This window comes from Haplochromis burtoni, unplaced genomic scaffold (assembly GCF_018398535.1).
Source record: "Haplochromis burtoni strain Fernald_Lab_line unplaced genomic scaffold, NCSU_Asbu1 Contig_633, whole genome shotgun sequence".
Taxonomy (NCBI): domain Eukaryota; kingdom Metazoa; phylum Chordata; class Actinopteri; order Cichliformes; family Cichlidae; genus Haplochromis; species Haplochromis burtoni.
The window spans coordinates 178,506-191,769 of NW_024582994.1; the positions used below are offsets into that span (position 1 = coordinate 178,506).

The 13,264-nt window shown below is 39.1% G+C and overlaps 1 protein-coding gene across 3 annotated transcripts in view; it reads left to right on the forward strand.

Annotated features, from left to right (window-relative positions):
- Positions 1 to 13,264, forward strand: part of ppp3cca (protein phosphatase 3, catalytic subunit, gamma isozyme, a) — a 36,692-nt gene that overhangs the window by 5,097 nt on the left and 18,331 nt on the right. For all 3 annotated transcript variants that reach the window (XM_042214966.1, XM_005949172.3, XM_042214965.1), the window contains exons 2-3: positions 1,973 to 2,170; positions 4,395 to 4,519. In XM_042214966.1, coding sequence (XP_042070900.1) covers positions 1,973 to 2,170; positions 4,395 to 4,519 — 323 coding nt within the window. The remainder of the gene's footprint in view (positions 1 to 1,972; positions 2,171 to 4,394; positions 4,520 to 13,264) is intronic.

Here is a 13,264-nt window from a genome sequence, read left to right on the forward strand (position 1 = left end):
GGGGTTAAGTGAGGTGCAGGGCTTCTTGTTGTTTGTCTCTTACATGGAGTCATCATGTAGGTGTATGCGTCGCTGCTTCTGTGCAAGTAACTTCGTCTTGGCTCAGTCAAGGAAAATGTCACACCTCATGACTTCAGCTGAAGTGAATGCAGGCTGAGATCCATAATGTTTTTGGGGTTTTTTTTTTCTTTACTGCTTTTTTCTTTTGTGTTACTTCTGGGGTAATCTGTCCTTATGTATCAATACTACTTCTAAATTAACATTTTGATCCAAGGGTGGACTGCTGGGACCACACAGTCTTATTCTTCTGATGCATTCTTCCTTTTCAAAGGGAGGTTTTCCTCCCCGCTGTCACCAAGTACTAATCAGGGTAGCGTTATTGTATTTGTTTCTATATTATTGAAATGGTGAAAACTCTAATAAAACTGCTATGAAACTACATCAACAGAACTAACGCACACCAGCTGTTTGATATGCTGCCCATCTGATCAGTCCCACACCTCCAGACTCACAAACAGCTTCTTCCCCTGGGCCATTCGGACTGTTAAAAAACACTGCCCCCCACACCCCACCCTGCCCACTCACCAGTAACTCTCATCACTCAGGCCACTCACACACGGACTCTATTGAGATCAAGTCTGCTCTTTTCACTTTGCAACTTGTTCTCTAATTGTGCCTTTCTATTGTTTGTGTATATATTGCTCTTGTTTATCCATATTTCTCCTGTTTGTTATTTAGTCATACTTGGTCATAGTTATATTCTATTCTGGCATAGTTAGTTTGGTGCACCCACAATTTTGTTGTACATATACAATTACAATAAAGGGCTATTCTATTCTCTTCTATTGTAATTAATAATTAATTGAATGCAATAATGAACATTGAGAGTATTTTTGGTGTTTTGCAAATATAGTAAATAAGTCCTATGATTTCTTTTTTCTCCAAGCCGTCTCCTTTTTTTCTCTCCATATAAAAATAAGATTGAATCATAATCTGCGGCTGCTCACAAATGGTGAAAATCAGTTTATCCTTAATTGGTGATGGTGGTTTCTTCTGGAGAATCAGGCCTTCAGACTTTGCATCATGCTGGAGTTTTTCTTTGGAAAAGAAAAACTTGGAGATTTAAAACCAAAAAAGGGAAAAATGATTTTTGACTGGAATCTTGATCATTACCAAGAAATCCAAACATACTTCTTATCATGATCTATTTCCACTTCACTTGATTTTCTGGACAATCTTTGAATATTGCAACATTACTACCAGACTAGTATGTCTGAAGTGGACATTAACAGCTCTGTGCTGGTGCTGTAGTGGAACCAGATTACACCATTACAGATTGCTTTGCTTCACACTGGTTACGCCCTTAATGCTAATTAATGCGCACTATCAGTGTAAAAATTCCACAAATGCACTTCATCTTAAGGATGCAGTGTTTTTTTTTTTTTTTGATGTTTAGACAAATACATTTTCAGATTTTTAGATGAACTGGGCCAATAATCTTAATGCAGCAATTTTGGCAGCATTCGTTATATAAACACGAATGAATATGTTGCCAGCAACTTAGTTACTGTCGATGCCCTTATAAGCTTGACTTTGACAGCTTTTTAGCTTTTTATCATAATTTAGGAGGAAACCCCACATCCCGTGACAATATCGAGATTTGGTCCCACCCCTACCATGGAAGGTTTTTCTCGAATGATCGAGGATTTGTTGATGTTTATTGGTGAACCATAATGATGTCATCTTGGATGGCTAAGAACAAGCAAATATAATAATTGATAAATAATGAGCATCATCATGCTTGCATTTTTCTAAATTGTCTGAGTCATGAATCCAGGCAGAAGTTTGAATTTTGGCACAGATTGTCTCACTCCCCTGTGACGGCATTGCTCCCCTTCAGTTGTCATGCAGCTGCCAACCTACGCTCAAATATGACTATCATAATGATTTTTTTGTTTTTGTTAATCAACAGCTGTGCCATACCCTCCACAACATAAGCTGACTATAAAAGAGCTGTATGAAGATGGCAAGCCCAATGCTGAGCTGCTACGCAACCACCTCGTCAAGGAGGGCCGCGTGGAAGAGGACGTGGCTCTCAAGATCATCAATGACGGCGCCAACATCCTCCGTCAAGAGAAGTGCATGCTGGAGGTGGAGGCACCTATTACAGGTGAGATGCTCGATATTAGGAGCTTAAGGAGGACTGTGTCATGTGTTTAGTGAATTTGGAAATCATTATGTAAGTATTACTTGCATATTTTTTCAGATCTGTTTCCAGGATAATCTAACAAAAATGCAGATTACCCTTGAGCTGGAGGTCTACTGTTCGGACTCTCGATAATATTGCCCACCCACATGTGCTGTACCCTACACTAGATCCATTTAAGAAATTGTGCTGCTCCTCTGTAACTGACTTTGAACTTTGACATACAGTAAAGAGCACAGTTCAACAGACTATCACTGTCAAGTAGTGTAAAGCAGGTGGATGTAGAATAAACAAGCTATTTGAAGACATCTGAGCAGATGTTTAAAGTCTGCTTCGGTGATGCTTCAGCATTATTCCACTGCAGGCTTGTTTATGTTCTATGGCTGACGCCTCACTCTTTCACCAGATCAGAGGGCCTCGCAGGCTGTCAGTCAGGCTTTGACAAGTGTCAGCTCCTTAGCTGACCTTTGCATACTCTGTTTTGTTTTTCAACCTCAGGAAGCAAAACCCTGTTAAAACTACTAAAGCTAAACTCTGGGGGAGGGGATGACAAGCATGATAAATATGGCTTTGCACGTTTATGTGATTGATTAGAATAGCTCATTCAGCTCATATAGTTTGTATAGCTGAGTAGTCCTAGGTAAAGAGATATGAGAAGTATTGCTTGGTCAGTTGTTCTTTAAATACACAGGAAGTATTTGTACAAAGTCCTGGCTGTGCTACTGTTTCGTTCTCATTGAAACCACAGATAAGTGGCTTTCATTTGCTGCATAATTCAGAAGTAGTGACTTCAGTGACAGTGAATAATAAAAAAAATTTCAACTTAAAAAGAATTCCCCCCTCCACCTCTACAATGGTTGAAAAGGTTAGAAAGGTACCGCCACAGTCTGTATTGTTATGATAAAGGAAGTGACTTTTATCTGCTCCCTTGTCACAAGTGGTCACTACAGCAGGTAGCTCCATATGCTTGTTTTGAGTTTTACCTCAGATGCCTTTTCTGACGCAACCCCAAAGGGCCTTGTGTGTCCAGCTGGAGTTGAACCAGCGACCTTTTGCGTGCCAAGCAAACATCAGCATTTACAACTTATCTTAAAATTTAGCGTGCAGTATACTCAATCTTTAATAATCTGTTGCAGTGTCTATAACCCTTCTATGTATATATTTCCATTCATTGAGGGGATTCTACGGCTTTGTCAAGTCACAGTATAGCTTACGCACTGGTCACTGCTCTGAAACTGTGAGAGCAGCACAGCTGAGTAACCATCTATCTGTATGCTTAAGTATGCACTCACCTCATCTAAAAGGTGCGTGTCTGTACTCGGGGAAAAGCACAGCTTTAGTAACTGGAAATGAAGCGAACGTAGGTTTTTATTTTTCCAGCTTCTCGCCCCTGTGCCGTCTGGATTATTTATAGTCCTACAATAATATGAAATAGATGGAAAGACTGACCTGCTTGCGGGCATGCATATCTGAAACAACATTAAACCATCCTACACGTCAGAAGTCGTGATGTCACATTAGCATGGTTTGAGCCCACTGGTAACCTTAGTTTCACCGTCCGCTATTGACCTAAGTTGACCTGGTTCCAGGTTCCACGTGGATATCTACATGCTTTCACACCTGTGACCACACAGACTACCAAGCATGCATCCTATAGTCGCACTAGATAAGGAATAACAAGAAAACCCATTGGCTGGTGTCATAAAAGGAGAGTGCAGTGACCCTTCTCAGCTTCAGAGTGAAGCAATACCTACTTTATCTGAGTGATCGCCTTCTCCCTGTGATTCTATTTCTATGGAATCCATGTTTTCCAGGATTACAGGTCACAGATATACTATCACTGATCATAGCAGAGTTTTCATCAGAAGAGTTGTTAAGCCTGGTGGGTGCAGCAGTGGCAGCCTGCCAGAAGTATACTGGTGAAAAGCTACAAGGAGTCAGTAAATGGTTTAAAGTAGATGTGGGCCACATCGTCTGGTCCCAAACACGTAAAGGTCATTTTTGACTTTTCTGTCCACCATCATCATCAAAACAACAAGTAGGATAAAATCTTTTAGGAGAACTATTTGAACTATTTGCATTTATGGCCATTACTTGCATAAGAGCAGCATCGATATCCAGAATAAGTAATATGGCTATAATATGTAACTGAGAAACTAAGAGCAACGTGTTTGTCTGTCTTTGGCAGTATGTGGAGATGTACACGGACAGTTCTTTGACCTTATGAAGTTGTTTGAAGTCGGAGGTTCACCGAGTAACACGCGCTATCTTTTCCTTGGTGACTACGTAGATCGAGGGTACTTCAGTATTGAGGTGAGTAGTTGTGTTAGTATATTTGAGTCATTTTTATTTTTACTTTAATAATAATGAAACATTTATTTCCTCTTTTGAATATTTTTCACTCTGGTATCAGTAAACTGTATGAACATGCTGTATAGGTTTGGTTCACAGATAACGCTTTAAAATTATCTGCGGTGTTCTTGGCGTGTGTCAGTGTTAAAAGGTTATTTCTTTATCTTCCAAATTTTTATATTTTCATGTTTTTTTGCATTTAAATGTTTCAGTTTTAAGGATTAAGAAGTCCTTTACAATAACAAAAAATAGCAATTTGAAAGCATTTAGCTTAAGTAGCACTTTGAGATTTAATTTATGAATTTAAAGAAATAATCAGACTTATAACAATGGTTTTTTTTTTGTAGTTTTTTTTTTTTTTTTTAGAAGGGTTATTCCTCATTTTTCTGACTGATTTCAGATCTGGCGACTTTGAGTAAAGCGTTTCAGATATTTAAGCTGGGCTGTTAATAAATGCTAGGCAGGCTCATTCTTTTGTGGGAAATAAATGGATTGGGAAAAAATGCTAATGTAATCAGTTACTATTGTTTATCTAACAGTGTGATATGTTTTGATGTATTCTAACTGTATGTCTTGTATGTTTAAGAAAAAAAGCTGTCTTTATATCCAATTTGGATACAAGTGTTACTGTCAGAAAGTCAAATCTAGTTTAGTTATGTTTTGGTGGCTTCTTATACTGCTGCTTGTATTCTAAGTGTATATGATGTTGTAGTAAGACCACTGGCTGCAAGTCACATTGAAAGGGCTAGAGCTGATGTAATGAAAAGCATTTGGACTTGAGCGTGTTTCAGTGCCACTTTGATTCAGATGGTTGCTCATGGTGAGAAAGGCTGCTAAAATGTGAGTACTACTGCAGTGCTCCTTGACCAAATGGGTTTTTGTGCCCTAACTTTTATTTCAGTGACACCTCCAAAGGGCACACTTTTCTACATGCTGATTAGAACAGTTAAAAATAAGACAGAGGAGTGGAGCAGAAAGCTGCAGTGCGACTCTCAAGATCTCTGGCTGGAGGGCTGTGCCTGTAGTGCGTTTGAATTTATTGCAGTTATAATGGTGAGCTGGTTTAAAGTAAAACATAAATCACACATTTGGAATGGTTTGTGTACATTACAAAAAAACAAGCATTTATTTATGTGTTGGTCCCAAGGAGCCAGACTTTCTTGTAGCCTTTAAATTTGTCATGAGCAATCGTTCTCCAGGCTCTCTGAAGGTCTTTAAAAGTGTTTTTTTTTTTTTTTTTAAGACATTTGCTGCTTTTTCGCTTATTGTCCGACCAGTTGTTGAATCTGACCATTTTCAGGGGAATGTGTGAGGGTTTTTTTTTTTGTTTTGTTTTGAAGCCACTAAACAGTGGCATATGAATCAAGCATAAGAAAAGCATCTAACTGAGGGGATGACTCAGTGTTATGTCTACACATAAGAGACAATTTATCACTGAACCAGTTTTAAGCTGTGTTTTTAGGCACTTTGTTGCTAGCAGCCTGTCACAAAATCTCATTTGTTTCAATTTTGTAAGCTGAATATAAGAAGCTAAAGAGTATTAAGGTTGTTCTGGTGGAACCTGGTGAGCAAGCAATTGCATACAAGCTACTAGGTCTTAAGTTTAATATATATTTTAAAAATGCAAATGATTCCACTTTGGCAGGCAAGAAATGGCATTTTTACGCCAAAAGGTGATTCCAAAAGAGCCTGAAACCTGGCAGGTGTCATCGTGGTGTGCATTTGAGGGAACTAGACACATGGAGTAGGGCTGGGCCATATCATACTGTTCACGGTAATACCGGTATAATGTTAGGCAACTATAAGAAAATAAAATATCGCAATAGAATATGGGTAAAACGTGCATGCGCAGTGCCTTTCTTTTCATACGCACATGGCAGAAAAAGCATGGTGGTGACGGAGAATGAGAAGGATGAAGGCGGATCGTTGAATGAAACAGATTAATCAGAATTGGTTTGTAAAACTGGTGCAACGTCAGTGGTGTGGAACTGGTTTGGCACAACTTTTGGTAGAGCATGCAAGCGGGCCGTTGTTATTACAGTGTTTTTCGGAAAATAAGTCGCTCTTAAAATCCTTTGATTTTCTGAAAGATTGACAGTGCCCCTTATAATCCGGTGCGCCTTATGTATGAATTCTGGTTGTGCTTACTGACCTCGAACCATAAAAAAACAGCTGCTTGTTTAAGTGAAAATACATTGATGGTTTTTTTTGCACTAATAAAGTTGCGGAGTTTTAAAGTATTTTGTCTCACATCAATTATCAATTATCGTCAGTTATATCGTTATCATCAATTTTTTAATATATATTTTGATAAATATTTTTGGCCATATTGCCCTGCCCTAACATGGAGAATGAAATAAGAAGGGGCAGACCTAAAACTATCTATAGCGGATGAACAGCTGATCTGAGAGATGCATGTGGCCCTTCAGTTGGTCCATCTACTGTTTACTGAAGCCTCATTAGAAATGGTCTCAGTGGAAGAATGTATGTGAGGAAGAAATTTTTAAGGAAAATGTGGAGAAAAGGCTGAGGTATGCCACAAGAACTGAATTAATCTTGTCAGAATTGACGGAAATGGCTTCTTTCTTTGAGCATGTCAGTGATCCCAGTGATCCTTTTACAGCACTGTCCTTGCTGTAAAAGCATAAAACACACTGTCAGTCATGGATTGGCCTCCCCAGACCTTGACATTATTAAAACAGCGTGAAAATTTGACAGAAAACAAAACAAAAGGCAGACAGCGTCCAAAGAAGAGCTTTGAATGTCCTTTTTGTACATATTCCATTTGTCTTATATGCTTTATTTCCATGTATGTTTGCACATATTTCTGTGAATTGTATTGCTGTTTGCCATTTTCCTAGCACATTATTAAGAAACGAGGGGTGACTCAAGACTTTTGCACAATATTGTATGTCAGCACTCATGCTGGTAACAAAAACTAGGGAGAAATTATGCCAGATGGCAGTGAAATAGCCTTGAGAGCCAGATTTGTAAAAAAAAACCAATAAAAAAAACAAAAAAAACAACAAATAAATAAAAAATGGATACCTTGTGGGAGTAGTGTGAATTTCAAGCTTCACTGTTACTTACTCAGACTCAGTATGAGTTAGTGTATTAACAGTGGGTTCCTTGTAGCACACATTTCAGATTGTTCCTGTAAGTACTTTTCTTGGTCTGAATTAAGCACCCTGTGGAGCACGAGTCCTCGTAGAGCATCTAAAGTATTGATGTTTTAAATATAAATAACATTTTGACATTTCAGTTGTTGACGACTTCTATCCTTAGCCCCAGACCTGTTAGGACTGGCTTTTGGAGTCTAAGTTTCCTCCTTCTTCCCGGCGTCTTGTATATTTGACAACTTAAGAACATAGTAATTGTAAAAGTTATGTTATATAACAGAAATAGAAATAGTGACTGTTTGGGGCCCAAAGCTGGTCCATAAGTGCTTGAAGGGAGCCTTTCAGACATCGCTGCACCTTTTGATAGTAGATACATGATGGATATGAGTGGGGTTTTTTGTTTTTCCTAAAGGGTGTGTGCAGTCCTGATTCATGTCTTCAAGTATTTTGAATATTTGTGGAGAAAAAGCAGAAAATGAAAGCTATGTAAGAGTCAACTAGGACATATGCTAACATTTTGAGCCTCCTCTGGGGTCTTTTGATGGCCCTGGGTTATTGCCTGAGGTGGGTGAAATGTCACAGATGAAAAAAGGGCAGAGAAGTAGCAAAGGGAATGAAAGGCTCTTGATGATGAAGATAGATTTGTTTTTACTAAAGACGTTTATATTTTTTTTTTCACCATATATTTTTCTAGAAATAGTGGCATCTCTTAAGAATCAGCTTGATTTGTTTGGGTATGCTTCTTGTGGTTCTAAAACTCCACAACCTACTGTGGCTGGCTGGGGTCACAAAGTAGTCCACAACTAACATGCAGCAACTAATTAAAAGTAATGGGATACACACATAATATGCAGCCAGGCAATTATTAGGATATAATTAAAAATGCTGCTGAGGGGAAACCAATCCAATAAACTGCCAGGATAGTTTTTTAACAGTACCAGACAGTGGATTAGCTTTGGAGCACACATACAGGAATAGCACAATTTGGTTTTTGTTATTGTTTGCTGTATTTTTATATACTGTTTCGATGATGATGCTCATGAGCACATGAGCAAAAGATTAAATGTAGTCAGTGTATGTACAAGTAATCTGTGTGAGCTGAAAACTCAGGCTTCAGACTGCTCTGAATGCTCAGTTTCAGGCAGTGTTTGTAATCTTGGCTCTATGTCCATGAGGGACACTATCACTATTATGGTCATCCCAGGCACACAACTCAGAAGCGCCACCCATCTGCTGTTCAAGCTTTCTGTTTATAAGTGACAGCCAATCAAAAGACAGCTGGGTTAAAGTTAGAAGAAGAGGGACAGCGGAATAACTAGGGGGCTTCACCAAGGATGAGATAAACAAGCGTTATTTTAGACTGGGAATCATACAAAGCTAGTAGTAGAAGCTTTGCATCGAGTTGAATTCAAAGAGAAAAGATGGACACAGTTGCTGTGAACTCACCAGTTTGGACTCTGATCCATATGGTCCAAATAAGACAGTTGCCAAAACCATTTTTTCTTATATACAAGACTGAAAATATGCTTTTAAATTGTCTGTTTATGTATATTAAGTCTATGAAAATTCACTTGATTTTTACAGACAGCCTCAAAGGGTCAGTAGAGAAATTGCAGTTTCTGTTAGTTGATGGGTTCATTTTTTTTTAATCCCAGAAGTTGTCCCTTTTGTTAGAAAAAATTGAGTTGAGCAACTTCGTAATTGCATTTTTCTTAATTCGTCTAGAGCTAAAACAGTGGATCAGTCAGTCATTCTAAGGTAAAACAGTTTTTTTTTCTTTTTTAATAAATTAATAATTTAAGTGAATTAAAAAAAAAAAAGAACTTCCAATTTCACCTTCTAAATTCTGATGATTTTTCTCAAAAATTTGAGATTAGATGGTCTGGTTTTTTTTCTCTTAAAGACTTTTGATTGAGGTAGATTATTACAAATATAAAATAATCATTAATTGGCAGCTATTGATTTGTTAAAATAGTGATTAAGGTCTCTGAAATGTGTCATTGTTTCTACACATGAGAGGAAGCAGCCTAAAGTCACCATGAAACGGCACTGAAGTGTAAAATCTATAGATTTGCAGCCATTTGATCTCACTAGCAGGGCTAGTGTTTTTTTAGGCCACTTCAGTAATGCATAAGGCAGATATAGGAAAATGGATATCAGGATGTGGTTACCTAGGTAACATAAAGAGTCACCGCAGCCTCTTGAAGCAGTGCGTTACCACTGCAGGCCAGCAATTTGCCAAAGTCTAAATTCATTGTGTGTGCACAACCTGTTTTATTCTGTGTATTTCTTTATTCACTTAGTGAATTCTCTTTGATCCAAGCAAGTGTTTCTTTGGACAAACCGTCCAAGCCCCAGCTCCACCCCTACATAAACCATGCACAGGCTGAAGAGAGTGTGTGTGTGTGTTTGTGGGAGATGAGGTGAAGGTAGCCAGTGTTCATGTCTGCCACACAAAGCTCCATGCCCCTTTCTTTGTCTTCTTTCCCCCACTCGTGAGTAGCTGGCTGAAAGAGTGTAGAGAGCTCTCATTAAAACCCATGTCAGCTTCAAGCCACTCAGAGCCATGTCCTTTCCTACGCCTCCGCACATAAGAGAGAGCAAGTCACACCGACAGCCCCCTCAACACATTTACCTGCACTTCACAGTCTGATATTCCTCTCAGTGATCAATGTGTATAAGATGAGATGGGTGCACCCACCACCACCACCACCTTATTTCGACATTGCGTGAACACACACCTGCAGGCTCTGGTTACCTTGGCATCTCGTTGCATCGATAGCGGGCCATGGTTTGCACATGTTAAAAAAGCATGTTGAGAGTGTCAAGTGGCAGCTATTGAACAGTGCATGAACTGAAGAGAAAGCATGTTTGGATTTGGATTGTAAATGCTGTTCTGTTCTTTTAAAATTAGAACCAGTAATGTAGTCACACGATACCCATCCCACTGCTTCTAATATTTGGTTAGCAAAGGGAAAAATAAACTGTTGTTTGGCGTATGATGGTTAATGTGTGTTTGGAGCTTCATGTGGCAGAAAGCAAATAGCAGTTGTAGCAGTTGCTACAGGACAGGAATTTAACTGCAAAATGACATAAGCACTCATACCTTACTTTTATATAGGAATATAACCAGATGGCAACCAGTCTGTTTGAGCCTTGCGTTGCAGTGAGACACATCGTGTTTATAAATTAAGCAGCAGTTATTTGGAAACCTTCACCAATTTGTCTGAGAGTGTTTGTAGTTAGTCTGTGATTGTTTGCAGACAGGTTGTCTCCCACCATGCGGCCTGTGCAACTACCTTGTGATCAAAGGTTGAGAGTCCACATTCATTTTAAGAGCAGGGATGGATGGAGTGATAGATAATTGCCTGAGTAATTATTCCAACATTTGCTGTTTCTAGCGTTTCTAATATGAGTATGCTTCACTAAACATTATTGTTCAGTATGGAGGGGTATACGGGTTGTCTATCATTAAAGGAGATGCACACATTCTAAGGGTCTAAGGGAACTAAAAATATGATGTATCTTGCTGCAAGAACATAATAAGGGCATCTCTCACCCTGAGTCCACCTGGAGGCCTTCCATTGTCTTGGACTGCAGCTGGCAAAGTAGTCCTTGTTCTGTTCTGTAACCAATTTGTAAGTGAGGTTGGCTTAGGACATGAACCAGCTCTCTTCAGCTACCCGCTGTTTCTGCTTAGAGTCAGCCTGCATCTTGCAGCAGATCTCCAGAGCAGAAGGAGTACCATTGCCAGCTGCAGTCCAAGGCAGTGGCGTTGAAGTCCTTCCATGGGACATGAGTACATTGGCTAGTTGGGGCTTGTATGCATGTTCTCCCTTTGGCTGTGTGAATTCCCTCTGGGTACTCTGGTTTCCTCCCACCATGCAAAGGTCAGGTTAATTGGTAATTCTAAATTAGTCATAGGTGTAACTGTGAGTCTGAATGGTTCTCTATTACTTAGTGTTAATACTATGATAGATCTTTCCAGGATGTACCCCGCCTCTCACCTTATGTCACCTGGGATACTCCCTTCCCATGATCCTGAACTGGATAATTGATTAAGGTCGGGTGGCCAGCCAAAATAAAGTCTGTGTGCGATAAGTACCGGTAATGTCTCCTTTGTATCTCCGGTGGCTCTAAAATATGAAAATGTTAATAGTAGCAACATTTTGGAACACTGTTTTACAATAGTAACAATATTTCAATACTCACACATAGAGCTGGGCGATAGAACGATAACGATATGTATCGCGATATAACTTTTACTCGATAGAGAAATTAAGCTATCGCGATAGACCTCGCCGCTCTTGTCCTCTTAAAAAAAAAAAAAAAAAAAAAAAAAAAGGAGCCAATCCAAATTAAGTAGCGCAGAGCCGAACCAATCACAGCCGCAGCGTCACGTCGCGTGACTTGTTACGTACAGCACAAGTGCCAAGCCGCACGTGTGTTTGTTTGGGAAGCAGCCAGCGGGTAATGGAGGAAATGAGTGCGCCGACTAGAAAAATCAACCGAGCGTGACCGAAGAGAAAACAGATGATGGTTCCAACGCCGGAGAGATTGTCGAACGGAAGAGCCATAGAAGTTCCGTAGTGTGAAGGTATTTCGGCTATTTCAAGTCTGACAAAAAACAGAGTAGCGTGCACTGTAAATTGTGCCGAAAGCAAGTCTGGAAATACAATAAACTGGTGCATGCGTCACACTGTGCGCCACGTTATTGTTTCGGTGAAATGAATTTCTACAATACTGTTACTGTTAATTCTACTCTCTGCAGTGTTTAAATGCTTACATATACACACAGTTACTGTCCGTCCACACATACGACTCGGTTCTGCTTCTATGCCCCAGCTTTGTTTACTTTTTCCCACCGAGGCTTCTAGACTTCTGATTGGCCAACATTTCTGCACGGTTAGGAATCTAGCGCCACCTGCTGCTTTGGCATGTTCATAGCAGCGTTTTCCTTCATTTCTGCCTTTATGTGTGGACGGGATTATTTTTTAAAACGAAAACGGAAAATCTCCGTTTTCAAAAATACCCGTGTACGTGTGACTGGAAGCGCTAATTCGTCATTCGGCTTTTGTCAGACTAAAGTAACTGTTAAAACTGTTTGAAAAGCTAAGCTATACAACAAGGAGAGATTGAGAATTTCCTTTTAGTTCTCAGTTTATTTGATATTGACAAAAGTTAGTCAGTTTTGTCTGTTCTTCTGTAAAACAAACTAAGATTTATTTTTAGAATTAATATTTTGTTTCTAAGTGGAATTGACAATTTAGTCTGTTTCGTTTGTTCTATTTTGAAACTTAAACGCTTTAGCGGCTGCCTTTTGTGTAGTTTGCAATATTTGCCTTTATTTATCTGAAAAAGTCTCATGTTCCTTAAGTACATCTACCCTGTTGAACTTATTATGGGAAATAAATATTTAAATAAAAACAAGCTGCTGATTATTTCACATTTTACTTGTGAGCAACGGCACATTTAAATCTTACAAATATAGTTATTTGGCTTATATCGTGATAGATATCGTTATCGCCTGAAATGAAAAAAACATATCGTGATATGAAAAAATCTCATATCGCCCAGCTCTACTCAC